Source organism: Lagopus leucura, unplaced genomic scaffold (genome assembly GCF_019238085.1).
Source record: "Lagopus leucura isolate 7727_CA_CO unplaced genomic scaffold, USGS_WTPT01 Super-Scaffold_100001, whole genome shotgun sequence".
Classification (NCBI taxonomy): Eukaryota; Metazoa; Chordata; class Aves; order Galliformes; family Phasianidae; genus Lagopus; species Lagopus leucura.
Genome location: NW_024962262.1, coordinates 70,041,314 through 70,060,481, shown reverse-complemented (window position 1 = coordinate 70,060,481; position 19,168 = coordinate 70,041,314). Strand labels below are relative to the sequence as shown.

Here is a 19,168-nt window from a genome sequence, read left to right as displayed (position 1 = left end):
TTTTTATAATCTTTGCTACTTTGCTTTCTTCTTCAAGTCTTCTAAAGTAGCTTTAATGTATCAAACAAGTGCTGTGAAATTAAATAAAATTAACTGTAAATGGTAATTTTTGTGAAGTTTCTTTAAAATTGCTGAATAAATCTGTAGCAGAACCCGCCTTCTCTAAACATTCAGTACCAATGATGGCACACACTCCTTGGTATGCTGCTAGTGTTTATCATGTAGAAGATTACTTGATTATAGCCACCGCTGGAATACATTCCACAATCAAGTAAAAGTGTGATTATGAAAGAGATTTAAATTGGGAAATGAAAAGTCTTTGCCCTTTCTTGGCTTCATGCTGAATTTTGATGCAGAAGGACTTCCCTGAAAACTCGGAGCTGAGTTGTTCCTATTAGTTTTATTTGGGGATGTGTCTTGTCTCATCTAAGCAGAGAGTAAAGTATAAAGACTCAACAGCAAGCAAGTCAACTGTAGCCTTCTGTATTTTCTTTAATCATCTTCAGTCTCAGAAAGTGTGCTGTATGTTGTTGTCTCTGAATCTTTTTCTGTTGGTTCCCAGGTTTCTGTTGTGCACCTGGTACATCAGTGGGACTCACTCTGCTGGAATGAGATAATGGTGTCCTCAACCCACTGAAGGAGAAGGGTGAGCAGCTTTCTCCCGGCTTATATTTGACTTAGCCATGCATCATGGGAGCTATATAATTACATATTTTGATGACAAGTGAAGCAGGTTCTAGGTGCTTTTCATATGTCAAGCAAACTCCGTGTTTTAATTTTGTTTCTGTTGAATTTTGTTGGATGTTAGCTGCAAGAATGTCGTATTGTACCTGCTGCCTGAAGTTAAGAATAAACCAATAAATAGCCATACAGAATCTGCCAGTCCCCTTTTCTCTCTGAAGTACTTCAAAAGAACGTGTGTAGTGGAAAATTAAAAGGAACAATTACGTGTTAACAGGTTGGTTGGGTAGTTTCTTCACAACCCTAAGACAGTTAGTGGTTGGCTTATACCCTGAAGCATAACTATTTATATCTCTTACAAACATCTGTTGTAGCTTGTATATGTTAAAAACGATATTACTGAGCTCCAACAGCTTACTTGCACCTTATGTTAACATTTTCTGGGTGGTCCCTGCGCTCTTAGTTATGAAGGAATAAGTAGAGCAAGTGAGGAGAGATGGGCACTTTGTCTGAAGTGTTTCAGTTCACCTTTGAGCTTTTTTCTTAGATATACTCCCTAATTTGCACAAGGTCTGCATACTTCTAATTATTATCACCCCTCTTAATTTAGCTTCCTTTCTAGCTTATGTTTTACCTCCATACTCATTTCTGTTAAAGGCTTGAATTTTTTTTCACTTTTGTAGAATACAGTTGTTTTGCAAATTCCCTTTCACCACAGATGTCAGTGGCATTTCTGATTGCAGTTCATGTGTCAGCCTCCAGTTTACATGACCTTAAGTTTTTCCTTGGGTTTTCCTCACACTTTGTTCTCAAAATAAATAAAACGAGAGTTAATAGTGTTCACCATGAAGCAGTCTGGCAGACCCCTCTTGGCCACCAGTTATTTTTGTTATTTGTAACTCTTTGAATATAACACAACTACGCTGTTTTCCTTCTACTCTCAATTTCCTTAACAAAGAATAACTGGAATTTTTAAAGCTAATTTGTCCAGAAGTCACGTGTGCTTAGGCCCCGTTCAGATACCTTAGGCCATGTAGCATTAGGTATAGCTGTGCTGGTTAAAGATGGTCCTGCTGTGAGTTGATAACCACCACACTTGAACCAGAAATTACCACACTAATAGGTCAGCGAGAGCAGGGGTTGTGTGAGTGCACAGTAACGTGTCTCAGACAAAATCGGCTGGTTTGCATTATAGCCACCTTTAAAAGAGAGTTGAATTAGCCTGACTAACTTTATGTAGAAGGGATCAGAAGTCATTCACATGTTGGTAAGCTCAGGGTAGGGCTGTGGAAATAATTAGCTCTGGCAGGGTGGCAGTGATAAACATCTGGGAGTGATACCAGCTTCATCTAGCATCACTGTTTGCAGAATGAACATCTGCTTAAGCTGTGTATCTGCTAACTGGGACTGGATGCTGTATCCTAAATTAGCTTATAAAAGCCAAATGTGTAAATACCTTTAAAGTTATTTTTCTTGAAGTCTAATGTAGTTTGTTTCTAACCACTACTGGATAATGAGATGTTTCTCTTTAGCGAACTCAAATAATTCCTCAGTTAATTGCCTCAATTTAAGTGTGTCATTAGCTCAATTTGTTCTTCTTGATTTGCAGTAGTTTTCTTCACTGAATCTCATCAGTTTCTATCTTGCCTAATAGCTTAATCTTCCACTACTGTAATTATAAGTCAGAGGGGAAGCTCTTATGGGAAATAACAAATCTACCCATGCAGAATCCTTTCTAGCTATTCCATGGGGAGAGAATGGGGCTAAAGCCTTTTTTGGTGAGATTATCTATGGATCTGGCTCAAAGCTGCGCGTCCCTTTTTTTTTCCCCTTCATTTGGCCTAAGGGATTTCTTAGTGTGGAATGTCTTTTCCTTATGGAAATGTGGAAGGGTCAGTCTAGAAATTCTTATCATATCCTATAGTCTTCACCAGTTTGAATGTGTTATCTTGGTTACTTCCGTTTTCATGTTGTTATTTGTGTCACTGATATTATCTCACGTCTTTGCTAACTCTACCGCATTTCAAAGGTACTTTTCTTAAAGTATTTTACCTTATTTCATCATTTCTAAGAGATTATCTGTCTCCCATAGCCAAACAATTTATTTAGTGACATTTTGCAAGATTCTTCAACTTGTAAAATAATCTTGAAATAGTGGTTACTTTTTGTAGATTGATGAGTGTGATCTGTTTGAACGTTTTGATGTCGATGGTAGCCTTGTTTCTGCTTCTAGTATCACAGTCAGTAATGAAATGTGCTCCTTTAGGGAAAGAAGACTAGGACTTTGTGCCTTTTGACTCTGTCAATACAGTCAGTCATCAATACTGTGGCTGTAAGCTATTCTGAAAAACTAAATGTTTAAACACAAGGTAAATGCTCACAGCACTTATATTTTAGAATATGTTCCCTTAAAGTTCTTTTGGAAAGGCATCAACATTTAGGTATCTGATTCAACTTTAATGTTGAATGATTCATAGCCATAAAAAAGCAATTCCAAAGTATTTCTATCAGTGAGTGTGTTCAAGTCTTGCCCATTTTTTTTTTTTCTTTTGATGAGGAATTAATATTGTTTTCCGAGTTTCAAAGTAATAGATATTGTTGTCCTATGAAGACTGAAAGCTCAGGTGAGATGTAAGTTATAAAACTAAGTAAATGTAGCATGAAATTTGAAGTGTTTCTTGTTTTCTTTGGCTCTACAGTGTAATAGTAAAGGGCTAAGTAACATTCATGTCATTTGATGTTTAGGTTAGAAATATAAAAAGAACTCAAGGGTTTTTGTTTGCTTCTTTGGTCGGTTGTGGTTTTTTTGTTTGGTGGTTTTGGTTTTTTTGTGGTGGTAATTTGTTATGCTTTTGGGTTTTTTAATCTGAATCTCAAAATAATAAGTGATGGCTCGTTTAAGAATGTCTCTGTTCTTTGCAATCCTTTATTTCCTCTTTTATTGGATTGTTTTTTTTCAGTGCTGTGTTTACATAAAGTACCAACATTTTTTCTGCCTTCTGCTTTGAAAAGGAATAGTATACGAGGAGGAAATGTTGATTTACTTTTCCTTTTTTGTCTGGAGCCTTCTTTGTGATTGGCCTTCTCATTGTTTAATTGTTAGTATTAATGCCAGCTATGTGAAAGCTGGAAGTAGAGTACAGCTTGTGTAGTTGCATATGAGTAATTATCACCTGCCTATGCAATAGCAGAAGTTCAAATTTTAGCACTGCACATACAGTCTTATTTATGAATATGAAATACTATTAATAAGAACTCATGTGATGTAAATAATTGTACAATATGTTGTATTGCTAAGCTAAAGCACAGAGTAGTATTTGAGAAAGTAGATTAGTGCATTATTAAAATGGTAAGGTATTTTGTAATGTGGGTTTAGCTAATAAAAAGTAGATTTGAAGTTCTTCTTAAGTTATTCCTTGTATAATGTTTCATGTTTTGGAAAGCAAATACGGAAGGGAGGAAGCTGTAAGTCAAATAGTTGGAAAAGAGCATTGCATATTAAAGATAGAAGAGCAACTGTTGCTAGAAAATGCAAGAAAGATCATCCAGTTGCTTGGGTGAGTTAAAAGGAGCTTTGTAACTCAAAAATGTAAGATTATGATGTCTCTTCCTTGATGTGATGTGTGTTGAACCCTCTGCCACCCAAAAGCAAATGGTGGGGGGATGATACTGGTAGGCTGTTGTATTAGTCTAAAGAGAAAGTTTGTTTTCATAATACTTTGACTAAAATCCAAAGAAGTATTCTTCGTGTTAGTATCAAAGTGAAGTCAGGGGTTACAGGGGTTGGAGATTTTATTCTATTGATGGTCCTTCATTCTTTATTAGTGATACAGCTAAGTATTTGTCATAAGAAAACACAATAAAGCTGTACAAGAGAAAGTTAGTTCTCCAGCACTATTTGTGTAAACAAAACGTAAAAGAAGTAGAGGATTAATGTTTTGGCTGGAGGTGCTTTACTTCACACGTTAAACCCATATTTTTGGTGTATGCTAAAAATACACTCAAACATCAGCATGTTAGGATGTTGCTGTGAGAGGTTTCTGGCTCGTAGTTGTACAACTTTGCTGTGTGAACCAAAACTCTTCAGAAAATCTCGCTCCTACCAGATGCTTGCTGCCACCAAACCAGCAAACACTTGCATTACAGCTACCAGAAAAATAAAATCAGTCTTTACTCTTTTTTTCTGTCATCTTTATTCTTAAGAATAACTGTAGCACAGTTGTAGTGCGTCTCTTCCCATTCCGCAAGCTGCTGAAGATGGTGTGCACGTGCTGTCTGCAGATGGAAACGTATGCAGCTACACCGTGACCCAGAGCCAGGAGTACCTCAGGTGGCACGGGCCGCCACAGGGCAGCTGTGGGACTTGAGCCATAGTGAGTGAATTTATATCCAAGTTTGGATAGGGAGTCGTGCCTACTGGATTGTGATAAGCTCCTCTGGTCTTCAGAGCTGGTTTTTAATGAGTAAATAATCAAATAAATTCCACTTTGAGTAGAACTTGGTTGAGTAGAACTTGGCGCAAAGTAAGGATGGAGGTTTGTCCTGAGGAGTTACGATCCATCTCTCTGCCTGAAACTGTGAAGTAAATGAGGAAGGGAATTCCCAAACTTGCCCTGTGTTTCTAAATTAAACCCTTGTGACTGTACTTGTGACTGTTGTGATCTACAGGGAAAAATATCTGAAACTGTAGAAACTACTCTTCAAAATGGTTGTATATTTTAGTACTGTGCCAAGGTGAAGGAAAGATTTGAAAACAGTTGAAAAATTTGTAGTCATTGGACCTATTACAAAGAAGAGAGTTTTCATTTCAGATCTTAAGATGGTGAAAATTCTTATATCTCATTCTTCGATACTGAGATTAGTAGAAGAGAGCACAAAAACTGGAAGGAGTACCTGTATGTAATCTTCTTCAAGACATGAGCTCTGTTTTTGTTTATTTCCTCTCTAATATCAATATTTTTATACTGGCTAACCATTAGGACTCCTACAGGTCAAGGAAAATGGAGTTCCGTGGTGACATTTAGTGTTAATGCCTTCTTGGATTTTGTGATTTTTATTGTAGTGCCTGCTAATTTGACAAGGAAGTGAAAAGTAAAACTAATAGTTTGACGGATAACTCTGTCTGGTGTTGATGATATACTAAACATTGTCTTTTTTTAATGTTTGAACTCCTCTGCGCAGCAGACTCCAAGTAATGCTTGAAGAGAATGCCAGACATGAATTGATTTGTGTCATAAGTCACATGGAAATGAATGTTTCCCAAAGTATTGAATGACAGAGAAAATGATACTTCTGAATTCTGAAGTCCCTTTTGAAAATATGTCATTTCATAGGCCCAATTGTTTAAAAATAGTTAGAATTTGCTCTAATCTTTGCTGGGCCTTGCTTAACTTCAGTAGGAGATTCCTTACTTCAGAAGTGCCTTCAGATATAGGCTTCTAATAGAAATTTCAGGCTCTAATTTTAGAATATAAGATTCATGCTTGTAAGTAAATTGCTGTTGCTTAACACTTTCTACGTTTGATCCATCAGTTGTAGTCTCTTTGTGGTTTTGGTTACAGGAATGTTCAATGTGTCGTTGGTCTTTTGAGAACAAAGAAGCAAATCTTTGTTCTTTTCCACATTTTATGCATAACCTTAGAATTAGTTAAGTACTGCAGAAATAAATGCTAGTTTTTACCTGAAGTTTATGGATGAAATCCTGTTACATCCATCTTATTGACAATGTGATGTTAAAATACAAAATGTTTCCATGTTTCATGCTGAAGTTTGTGGTTTTCCACATGGAATTTTGTTGAGAAAATGCACATAGCTTTTATTGTCGATAAGCTTGCTGATTGTTTCAGTATTACAGCTCCATCCATTTTCATCTTTTGCAATTGATTTCTAAACGGGCACTTCTGTAACACTATTTTTTTCTTCTTTTTTAGAGTATTTGTTCGCACTGATGATGATTTGATGCAATTAACATTTTCTTAACCATGATGGCAACACAGACATTAAGTATAGACAACTATCAAGATGGACAACCAGTAAGATTGTTTTTCTTTATGAACTGACACAGTTGGCAAGAGAAAGAAGTTGTGACTTCAATGCCTGTGTTGGCATTACTATTTTTGTTTGTAAAATAAAGTATTTGAAGTGAGGAGCTAATATTCTGTAATACTTTTAAACGTTTGATAAAGACTTAGTTAATCTTTGTGTGACTTTGCTTCATTTCTGGCAGAATGGTTAGATAAGAGATTTTATTCTGATTCTGCTCTACATGATTTGTGTGCTTCATGTTCTTGCTTTTAGGAAAGGCAAATTGGGTATCCTTAACATTTTGCGTTCATGATTCTTTGGTGTTCTTTCATGTCTGCAATTACAGTAGCCAGCTGACATTTAGGCAGTTATAAACAACTTGGTTTCAAGGAATTAAATTTGGTTATCTAGAATTATACGCTAGTTTGAATTGAAGCAATTATGCTGGAGACTGGTAAGGAGGTTATTGATAAGAATGGATGGTTTGAAAGCTGATCAACGATACTCCAGTTTCTTATTTCTGTAAAGAGGCAGGTGAGGTAAATGAAGCATGGTGGGTTATGTTTAGTCATGATGTTTCTTTTTGTACAACAAGCAATGTATTGCAACAGTTTGAATTTCTAAACTGAAATACTGTTAGCTGGGAACAAGTCATGCCATTGGCCTGTAACCTGATGACCCATCTTTATGTTACTGTGTGTCAGCCATAAGCAGTAAATACAAGTACTTCTGTCAGCAGATGGCAACAGTGATGAACAGAAGAAAAAAATGGCAACTTTTTCCATTTTATAGAAGATAAAAATGTTTATCTGAATGCGGTCTTGTGTTATTGTTTTTGTTGTTGTTATGTGCTGCTTTTATTGCAGTTCTAATTTCTCTTTCCTCTCGCCTGCCTTACCACTTTCACTTTATTCCCTCAGCAAATACAGGCCACCCTTGACACTTCGGTGAAAGTAATACATATTTTTGTAAAGAACAGATTGGTTGTTTTCTTTTGATTTAAGCTCTCAGTGACCATATAAGCAAGTAATTTTGATGCCTACTTATTTTGTAGCATTTAAATGACCCACAGAAAATAGTTCTCAGTTTGAAGTGAGCTATTTCCTCCTCCTAGCAAGACAGAGCCCTCGCTGAGCATAATCTCCAACTTCAAACTCTGCAAATATGTGGTGGTTCAACACTTATAATCACTTATATGAGTCACCCCCTTCCGTTTTGCTCCTTCCCCTTGTCATTAGCCAAGAAATTAGTTCATTAATTGCATCATTTTTTTGCAAGCATTCTGGCTCTAAGATCACCTGTGCTTGCTGAGGAAGCTTTTTACAAGGCAGGATGCTGTCTTGGGTTCGATACTCTGTTGCTTTCTCAGTTTCCTATTTTTCTTGAAGGTGGGTGGCCCTAACAGGTAATAAAGCATAAACCCTTCTGTTCGTTCAGACCCTTGCTGGAGGTAGTGTAAACGCCTTTTGCTTCTGTCATGTGCAGATAAAGTTTCACTGGAACCCTCTCAGGGAAGAGAATTGCACTCTGTTTATACCTGGAGATGTCAGTTCTGAATATGCGGGGATACCCAGAGTAGCATCTGTCTTCTAATCCAGATAAAATTTCTTAGGGTTAAAGCAGAAAAGGCTGCAGTGACTCCTTGTCTTTTATGGAAGTTGCCGGTGCTGGGAGAGGAGAGAGCCAGAGTTTGGAATGTAGTGGAGGGGTGACTGTGACTCCCTTTAAGACAACTAATTTAGCCTGAAGGGTGCTTAGAAGAGGGTGTTGGGGAAGACCATTTCCAGCACCAGTAACACCATGATCATGTAGGCAAGGCCTCCAAGGCATTGCCAGCCAGCCAGCGCAATGCAGGCCTGGGTAGAAGCAATGGCTGTATGTTGTTTTTTCACTGGTGGCAGATTGTGATACTGTGCTCTGAAATAGAGCTGGTGAAGCAATCCATGCAGTATAAGCAAACAGTTGAATGTGTGGATACTAAGGTGAGGGCAATGGGCAGGAAAAAGCCATAGGGAAGCAGAAAAGCTGTCATTTAGAAGACAAGTGTTCAGCTGCAGCTAATAGAACAGCAGTGTGGGAGGTAGCAGTTGTTGACCCCAGGTGGGATCAATTGTGGTAACGTGAGGAGGTATTTCACACTGCCAGGGTGGCTGTGGAGTTGTTTAGTCATTTAGGTAGATTTGTAGGTCTTAGTGTTCTTTTTCAGTAACACGTCAAATATTTTTTCAAGCTTCTTTTTAGGGGAATTACTGCTGTCTCTCTCTTTTTTTTTTTTTTTTTTTTTTTTCTTCTTCTTCTGCTTTACTATTGCTGCAGTTCCTCCTTGCTCTATTTACTTGTAGGCCACCAATTTAGGTTGGTTCTTTTAAACTCTCATGCAGATCTATCAGTTCTGACTGATAACTTCTATATGAAGTGTCTATGTTTATTTTGTATTAATAGGTGAATTGCATTTAGATAAACTGACAGATGTGTCTTAACTGCTATTCAAAAGTAGTTTTTACTTATTTTTCTTTTTCTCTTCCTTCAACATTTGCTTACATGTTTTTGTTAAATAGATACCTAGAAGCACTTACAGCTGTTTTCTCCAGGAGCTTGATATCCTTAAAATAATTGGTATGTAAATTTGAGTGGTAGAGGTCAGGGGAAATCATGCTCCTGATAAATGAGACATTGGTAGGACACAGAATATTTTAGTTCTGTTTAAGAAAATATGCCTTTTAATGAGCAAGAAAAACTTCAGGATCTCTTTTCTGCAGTGTCTTGTTATAATGTACAGTAAAGAGCATGAAGAAATGCTGAATAGAAACTTTTCCTTTCTGTTGTCTTCATCTAAATGCTTTTTATGCAGACGTTCTCATAAAATTTTTGGAGCAATGTATTCTAGCCTACTCAAAAAAAAAAAAAAAAATCACTTCAGAGATGAAATGCTTTAACTATTTACTGATATCTGTCATTCCCATTTTTAAAGCTGAGAGCTGAAACTTAAAGTGACCTTTACACTACTCATCAAAAAGTCTCAAGGATTAAAAGAGGTTTTTTGTTCCTACTGTGGCTTCTTGTGCAATTGCCAAGTCATGCCAACCTTCTGGCAATTTAGTAGCCCTCTACGTTGCTATTTCCTTAGAAAACAGTATGCTTGTTTTACGTCAAGCAGGCAGATTTACTAATAACTTATCCTTTTTCTACAGATGCAAGTAGTAACAGAGTTAAAAACTGAACAAGATCCAAACTGCTCTGAAACTGATGCAGAAGGGGTGAGTCCTGCCCCTGTAGAATCTCAAACTCCAATGGATGCAGACAAGCAGGCCATTTACAGGTAGTAATGGACTTGTGCTCTGTCTTTTGAAGGGTAAAGAACAGGAATTTAAAATTTTTTAAAAAATATATAGTCGTAGAAGGCAGCTTAAAAACAGTTTGTTTCTTGGCTATATGTTTTAGTAGCATTCAGGAAAAGGAGGAGATCAATTTAAATTCACTGTTGATTTTTAGCCAAAATATATTTAAATAAAAAAACAAACAAACAACAACAACAACAAAAAAACAATCTTCCTTTTATTATGGATTCATTCTAATCCAGCATAGTTTAAAGGAAGTTCTGAACTTGGCTGCTTTTAAGGAGTGATTTAGCATACTGTTCAGGCAGTTGAGCTGTGCTCACTGTAGATTATACTGTAGTTTTTATCTTCAGTGTGGGGTATTTTTTTAAATTGTAATTAGGTTAGTTTTTACTTGCTTTTCTTTAGGGATAGCAATCTACTGCCTAGTGATTGGCTCTAACTGGATTGAATGTTGATGTATAAACACAGTAATTTGAGATTTTTTCCCAGTGTTAAGTGTTGTGCTGATTAGTATTGTTCTCTTTTTTATGAGGTTAAGTGTTCTTTCATTTTTCTTCCATTTTAAGTGCTTTATAAAGGCATAACTATTGCCAGTTCACAGTTAATTTAAAAAAAAAAAAAAAATAGGAAGACATATCCACTCATTTTCAGACTTGTGCTGACAAAACCTGCTTTTGCTCTGAGCCATCCTAACCACTTTTACTGGAGGCCTCCAAGTACAGTCTCTATGCTATCACCAGTTCTGTACATTTATTTGTGATGAATAAGCAAAGCCCACATTGAAGAACAAATGGCTTTTATCTAAAATAAATGATTTTAGACTTCACAGAAAAACACATTTAAGTATGTATTCATCCTATTTATAAGTCTAAATCACTATTTCTAACGTGCTGTTTTTAACATATTTGTTGCCACTCGTTTACAGTAAATTATATAGTGTTTCATAGCTCTTTGTTTTGTGATTGTTCTGTTTATTTAGATATATTTATCTTATTGCTTTTCTCGCCTGTAGGTTGTGTGGTAATGGAAAAAGGAAAAACAAACTTTCATCATGTTCTGCTATAGCCAGTGGTGCTATTTGCAGTCTCATTTAAGACTTGTCCTTGTGTTTCTTAGGAGTGATTGTTACCCTGTGTGAGCTAGATACCTGACTTTTCAGTATTATAACTATAAGTGACAATATTTATTTTAACTTCTATTCTAGACACCCATTATTTCCGTTGTTAGCACTGTTATTTGAAAAATGTGAACAATCTACACAAGGATCGGAAGGCACGACTTCTGCAAGTTTTGATGTAGATATTGAAAATTTTGTAAGGAAGCAGGAAAAAGAAGGAAAACCCTTCTTCTGTGAAGATCCAGAAACTGATAATCTGGTAAGTATAAGCTGTTTCTTTCATGTCTGAAACAAGCATCATATTTGCCCCATTATTGTTTCATATCTCAAGTGGTGCTTGTAGTTTCTCCTCAGATGTTTCTTCGTACAAGGGATTCCTTTTTATGTTAATCCTGAGAAATAGCTTTTGAAATTATTTTTTTCCAATCCCTCTTTTTTTCCATCCTTATCTGTAAATTTTTATCAATCCCTTAATAGTTGCTTCTCATATGGCTTTCTAGACTGTCTGAGATCTATGTGTTGGGGATGATCAGAAATATGAGCTTGCCTTAGCCGGGCTCGCTCTGCAAATTAATGTTAAGGTGTCAAGCATGTAACCCGTGTTTAGGAAAAAAAGACATCAGTGTAAGTTTGTGGGTTTTTTTTTTAACTTTTTTTTTTTTTTTAATCAGGATTTGTGTAGTTAATGGAAGAGGTGTTATAAAATGAGCTTAGAGAATGTAACATACTGACTTTCTTCTTACATGCCGATGTCATCTTCATGTTTTCTGAAAGTCCATCAGAACGTAAATCTTCAGTTCTGAAGATTTTCAGGAAGTGATGAAGCTGTGATTTCTGTGCTCCCTTTGTCTCTTTTGAATCACGTTCCCTAGCGAAAAGCTCCCTTGCTATGCTTGTACTTAAACTATCAACCTTCTTGTCTTTGGAGTCAATTCACAACTCAATGTTATCATGTTTGAGAGCACTAGATTTACAAGGGTCATGTGTTAATCTGCAGGACTTTTAGTTTTGGAAGACTAGTTCCTTTAAGCAGACTGCAGTAAAACAAGTCTTTTTGAGTCTACCTCATAGGAGAAAAAGCTACATAAACAATTAAATTTCACAAAGCTAAACTGACAGTGGTTGTAAACAACATTCAGAAAAGGTATGTGTTTCATAGCTCTTATATAGAAAGATTTGTGTGTGCCTTTAAGAGTGCGTGTGGGAAACCAAGATACAACATACCTGGAGAAATCTTAGAATCAAAACCGTAACTTGATGAGAATAAACGTGAGATGCTCTTTAGAATTGTCAGAAGGGTTACAGTAAACAGCATATTAGAAGGTTAGAAGGTTTCATGACTGGATTATCGTTGTACTGCAGTTCTGGGAAATAATGTTTAAATACCATCATGGAAGGTGGAATTGCAGGAGTCTCTGTGTATAATTTGAACAATGCGAAAGGAAAGCAAGCAGAAGATAGTATATTTACAGTGAGGCAAGCTTTTACAACTCTGGATAAAGAGGCGTAGAAAGTTATGTTTTCAGCTACTTGTTATATACTTTTCACTGTAAGTTACAGTGCTGGGATGTAGATACACTAACATCTCATGTTAATGATTTCAATCTGTAAATTTAAAGTTTCGTAGTTTAAATCCTCTTTCAGGATGGATAAAGCTAACACAACTCACACTGCGCTAGCCCATCTTCAAGGATGCTTCTACAAGGCTCTCTTACCACTTGTGTTCTGGAACTGTTGATTATACAGAGACTTTTGTTTTCAGTTTGGAAACACTCTGAGGTTCAAATATGCCTTTTGGGTGGGAAAGTAGCTGAAGGAGAATGCATACTATGATACAAAACAATACTCTCAGTGTTAGTATAGAGGTTTTCAGTTTATAAATGAAGACTAGACATTGGCCCCTTTTACCAAAGTTTATAGCTATAACAGAACTGAAAGCCCCAACATTTCAGTTTTGTATCTTAATGATTAGATCTTTGTGGGCAAATTTTGATGCAGCTCACTTGAGAAATATTTACTGATAGAGACAATTATTTAGTAATCTACAAAGATACAAGTATTAACAGATACATAGAAACACAATTCCATGGATTAAACCCTATTGCAAAATGATTGTTGCCACTGCAGGAATTAAAAATAGAATAAAAAAAGAAGAAACGTTACAGCAAAAGGAAATAAATGATAATTCTTTTCTTTAGTTACTTTCCTAGTGTAAGAAACAGTGGTATAGCTTTTTATTGTTTCGATATTTTTTTTTTTAACTTGAAATGTCAGTGGTGTAACATTATATTTATGAAATACTTGTAGAGCGATGATTATTATATAAATGTAAGTAGAATATAAATGCTTCAGAACTATTATAATGACACAGCCTCTTCACATATGTGAAGAGTATCACTCTTCCACTAGGGTGCAGAAAGCTTTGGCAGGCAGCTATGGGCAGGCACTGGCTGCTACTACTATTTTTCAGATCATTCTTCAACAGGAAAGCATTCATGCGAATTAAAAGAAATATAGTGAATTGCTTCAAATGGGCCATTGCTTTCTGGAGAGGACTAAATACAAGCTGAAAATGACAAAATGATTAAATAAGGACTAAATAAATGGATAACAAGATGAACTGGAAAACTTACTGAACTGCTAGATTCAAAGAATTGCAACCAGCAACGTGAAATCCAGTTGAAGGCCAGTCATGAGTGGTGTACTCCAGGGACTGATACCACGACCAACATCATTTAACATCTTTGTTAATCACTTGGAGGGTGGGATAGAGTGTACCCTCAGCAAGCTGGAAGGTTGTATGAAATTAGAAGTGACTGGTGAAAGGGAACTGGGCCACCCTTCACAAGGACTGTGATAGTTTGAAAAAAAAGTAGGGCAGCAAAGAGTCTGAAGGAGAGCTCTGCAAAAGGAAATGCCAAATCTGAGGAGAAATAATTCCATGTACACGTTCACGCTACAGGTTGACCAGTTGGAAGGCTTTGCAGAAAAAGGACCTGACTGCCCTGATGGACACCAGATTGAATATGAGCCAGCAGTGAATCACTGCAGCAAAAATTTCAATGTACCTGGGCTGTATTGTGGAAAATGTTGCTAGCAAGTCAAGGGAGGTGATTCTTTCCCTCTGTGAGCTTTGTGCATCTGGAGTGCTAAATACAATTCTGAGCTTCTCGCTATTAGACACAGGGTAATGGAGTGAATCTAGCAAGAGACCGTGAAGATAACTAATGGACTTGAATGCATCTTGAAGAGATGCTGAAAGCTGAGACTGGCTAGCACGGAACAGAGAAGACTTGGGAAAGAGTTGTAGGAGACAAAAAAAAAAAAAGTCATGGTTTTTTTGTTTTTTTTTTTCCAGTTGTGCCCAATGAAAGAGCAAGAGGAAGTAGATACGAGTCAAACCACAGTAGATTACATTAAAGCCTGAGGAAAAAACAAAAACGCTTCTGCTATAAGGGAGACTGAATATTGGAGCAGGTTGCCCAGAGAGGATGTGGAATATCCATCCTTGGAGACAGTCAAAACCTAACTATGTAGGACCCTGGGCGACCTGCTGTAGTTGCTTCACAGGGGAGCTGGATGAAAGAATTGCCAGAGATGTCTTCCAACCTCAACTACTTTGTGATTCTGTGAGCCTTCAAAGGTCATTTTCCCAAATATCCTGCATGTCTTAGCCTGCTTCATATGCTTTGTCGTAGATAAGTGTTCTCTTCAGATCTTGCTCACACTGGTGTAGATGGGTCTGCTCTGTTCAAATAGTACTACCTCCTGACTGACCTGTTTGTGACTTCAGTGGTGACAAAGTCTATTATGTGGTATTTACTATTACTGATGGGCTTCGTAAATCTGGTTGACTTTGCTTGAAATGGGTGAGGAAGTACTTGTTTATGTCTCGTGTCCCATGGCCACTGAGATCAGTGCTGTCTGAAACTGGAACCACGTTGCAAAATCAGCTTATCTTTGGCATTGAATTCCTGATGTATAGTCACATTGTTAGTGATGACTTTCTGTTACTAGATACCAAATGTAAGCTGAGTGTGACTTTTCCTCTGCAGAGGGCCAGGGTCTCTGCGTTAGCTGATGTTCTGACAGGCGGTTCAAGGGCAGTGAGTAGAGGACAGAAGAGTTTCTGTCAAGTTTTGAAATATCTAGTGTGTTCTTCAGACTCTTCTTCTGCTTGAAATACTGATGGTTGGATAGAGAAGACTGTAGCTGGATTTAATGGCAGATTTTTCTCCATTGTGTCACATAAATATATATGTTTTTACATGGATTAAAAGCCATTTTTGTATAGATTAAAAATTACGTTGTAGTAGAGAGGGGCTCTAATATGGGGCATCTTTGTGATACCTTTTTGCTGTACTTCCCTTCTTGACTCTAACAATAAATAAACCATTTGCTTGAGAGGACAATCTAGCAGAGACTGAAGGGTGAAGCAAGTAGGCCAAGTAATTACTGGTTGTCCAAGTGTGTTCTTATCTCACTGCAGCAGAATCAAATAAGTAAGATGTATATGTTTGCTTAGTAGCAATCATTCAGCTTGGAGCCAGAACTAAACTGAGATGAACTGAGCATTACAGTGCTATAAAGACTCACTGAGGTCTTATCAGAACAAGAGTTGCAGGCCTGCCTCAGGTAAGGAAATGAGTCACTTACTCAGCTGATTTATTTCTTTTCCTTTTTTTTGGTTTTTTTTCCCCCCAACCCAACTGCTCCATGTAGGCTTTGTGACAGAGCTTTAAGTCTATGGTTCCAAAGTGGCAGAAACTAATTTCTGTGTTTCTGCCAGCCTTAACAGTTTTCATTTTAAGGATGTTCCTGGCCAGTATATATTGCTAAGTCTGGCTTCTCAACCAAGTTTCTACCCTTTTTGATTATTTAAGGGGTGAGATTCCATTCTTTAATCTTCATTACTAAGCTGTATAATCTTCATTACTAAGCTCTAACTTCTGATTAGTCCTGAAGAGATCAGGCAACTAGATTATCTTTGGAGGTCCGGTTGAACTATTCTATTCGTTCTGATTAACCACACAAACAGCTTCAGTTGGTAATCTTAAAACTTCATGGCAAAGGGTTATGATCAACAAAAAATAGTAAAAGGTCTAGAAACACTAGGCCTTTTATTTTTGTAGTGTCTTGCCCATTAAAGACTTTATCAGATGCGTTGTCAGAAAGGATTTCTGGCACTGAAATAAATGGGAGCATTTCCATTAATATTGATGGCTTCTGGATTAGGTCAAATTTTGACTTTTGGCCTGAGCGTATTTAGAAGTACAAATTTCCTGGAAAAGAATTTGGAAAGAGTGAGGGAATGGCACTTTCTCATGTAGTGTTTTTTTAGTAAATGAATTTTTGAGGTACTTTGTGAAAGGACCTGGGTTAAGCACACTTGAGTTTAAGTTTGTATAGCTATTGCAGTGTTCCTAATCTTTTTCTGTATGTGCATCATGTAACAGAGTCAACAACAGTGTGTGTTCAAAAGCCACATCACTACAAAGTAAACCCTCAAGCTGTACTATGTCTTCCCTGAATTATGAAGTGTCAGTTGTCTCTTCCTTTGTCTGAGAGGTGTATGAGATGCCTTTCTTTATTCTGAGGAAGGGTGTATCACTGAAGAATGCAAAGTTTAGTTCTAAGATCTGTTGAAAGAAACTCGGTAAGCTTTAGTTAGCTTCTGGACAGGTTTTTTCATCTTGTCCTCAGATATAGGATGTCTTGACATTGTCTTTACTTTTAACATGGCTTTATCTTCCAGTCAGAAGAGGTAGTTGTCTTTGGATGGAAAATCTTCTGGGAGAGAGTTTCCCGTCTCTATTGAAAACAAAAGGGAAGTGACTCTTTGGTCATTTGTGTAAAAGCCCTCTTAGAACTATTGTCCTCAAGGAGAACTTGAAGTTGGAGGGGTTCAGTTTTTATTAGCTCTACACAGGTTAAACTATTTATGGAGGTAGGAGAGAGAAGTATGAGGCTATGCTTCTGTGCTCTAGATATTTCTTCTCTATATATGTGTGCGATGCAGCATGTTGTTGAAGCCAGAATTGTGCTCTGTTTTGAATTATGTTCTACATCAATCTGCGGGTTTTCAATAGTTCTTTCTGATTCTTGGTCATTCATTCTGTCTGTTTCTTTAGCAGTCCTTTCTGAATTCTGAAAATCTGAAACTTGATTTAAGTGCCCATCAGGTGCAAGAAGTGTATCAGACCTCCCCTTTTCCCATACCATTCCGGGTGGGAAGGAAGTAGAAGAGAGTTCCTATGTTTAACTTGCTAGTCTGGAGCCTGCTTTCTTTCTGAGAGCTTTGATTTCCTACTCATCTTTGGATCATATTTTACATACACCTCAGTCAGACTCAGCACCCGAAGAGATGTTTACTCTTAAGAACCACAGATTTTATTGGTCTGTATTACTAGCCAGATGTTCCTGAATGTACCTTCTCCTTTCTAGAAGTGTGTTCAACACTGCTCATAATATTGAGTATCATCTTTGAAACTCCTTGCACTTTCATATCTCCGTCCAATTTTCACAGCTGAAACAAGGCTTGGAGTTGCTAACAGAACAATGAGCTGTCTTCCCTTTGTTTTCCTTTAGCCTTCTTTTGTTCTTGTAACTTACATGGGTGGGTTGTTCAGCATGAATGTTTACGAATCATTTCTAGAGTTTTCTAAATTATGCTTTAAGATGTTTAGAATTTAATGCTTTTTTTGTTGCTTACTGTTAATCCAGCCAGGACAAACATCAAGTTGCTTCTGGAGGGTTCCTATCTCTTGTGTAGCTTCTGTTAGGAGTTAACTCTTGCCATATATGAGTATTTTGTTCATTTTGTCGTTTATTTTTTTCATTTCCCCACATTCATAGGGCCATAGGGTGATTCATGTTTGATCACTTGATTTGGTCTCAAGAACTCAGGAGGTCAGTAGTGCAACCTCCTGCACGAAGTAGGTGCAGCTGTGAGGTCAGAGCAGGTTAAATAAAGCTATATCAAGCCTAGAAACAATATGAAATACAGTGTCTTAAATATGCTCTCACTTTTGTATTTGAACAGGACACTGCCCTTTTTGAAGACCCTTGAGTTTTTGTTTCGTGTGGGGTAAGGATTTTTGGTTCAGTAGCCTCTTCTGAAAGACTATCCTGTTGAATTCTTAGTTCTGTCAGGAAAACCTGTAGCGATGATGAAGCCAGAAGATGTCATTTTAATATTCTCTATACTTTTTCTCTGTGTGCTCAAACCACATTTTTGAATTTCTAAAATGTGTTCCTACATCTGCAACTTTTCTCAGACCTCTGATCTCACAGCTGTGGATTCAATAGGCAAGAGAGGTTATCAAAATAAAAGACGTGAAGACTGAATGTCCCTTCTGTCAGGCTTTGTGTTCTTCCCCTGAAGACCTAAGGCCCCATGTGGGAATTTGCTCGGGGAGGTAGACAAACAATGAATGGATGTATTTAAGTTGCTTTTGAAATGAGAAGATTGCTTACCATCATTATACCAGAATTTTTAAGATGAGTTTTCCACTTACATTTTTTTCTACGTGCCCGTGCTATGTCCCTTGAAGTCCATAAAATGTCACAAGTGTGCATTTTAACTGAACAAAGGTGAGCTGGGGATTATGGTTAACATGCTGCGTAGTGTATTCTGTTCTCCTTTGTGCCCTACACTCAAGGCACTGAAAAGATAGGACAAAGGCATGATTCAAAGCATCTTAGGGCTAAAGGCATCTCCACATGGAGTATGTTTATATGTGAACATAGTTTACTTTTTTATGTACAATAATATCAACAGTATCCATATGTCTAATGGTTCCTTACGTCTTTCTACGTGTCTCTGAAGTGATGCTCCAGGTTTATTTCTTAGAGCTGAAAAGACTGGATCATGTGGTTTATAAAATTGTGTAGCTGTATGGCAGACTAAATAACAAAAACGTTTTTTTGTAGACTTTCAAGCTATGATTCTAAAAAATAAAATAAAAGAAAGAGGGGGGGTTGAATAACATATTGCTATTGCAAT

The 19,168-nt window shown here is 37.1% G+C and overlaps 1 protein-coding gene across 6 annotated transcripts in view; it reads left to right on the top strand.

Annotated features, from left to right (window-relative positions):
• Nucleotides 1-19,168, top strand: part of PKNOX1 (PBX/knotted 1 homeobox 1) — a 40,996-nt gene that overhangs the window by 9,154 nt on the left and 12,674 nt on the right. For 2 of the 6 annotated variants that reach the window (XM_042867056.1, XM_042867057.1), the window contains exons 2-5: nt 563-646; nt 6,612-6,713; nt 9,897-10,024; nt 11,251-11,422. In XM_042867056.1, the coding sequence (XP_042722990.1) occupies nt 6,663-6,713; nt 9,897-10,024; nt 11,251-11,422 (351 nt within the window). In that variant the 5' untranslated portion in view covers nt 563-646; nt 6,612-6,662. Of the gene's footprint in view, nt 1-562; nt 647-4,917; nt 5,055-6,611; nt 6,714-9,006; nt 9,061-9,263; nt 9,322-9,896; nt 10,025-11,250; nt 11,423-18,205; nt 18,251-19,168 lie in introns of those variants that run through there. The other 4 variants (XM_042867059.1, XM_042867060.1, XM_042867058.1 and 1 more) reach the window with 4 other exon arrangements.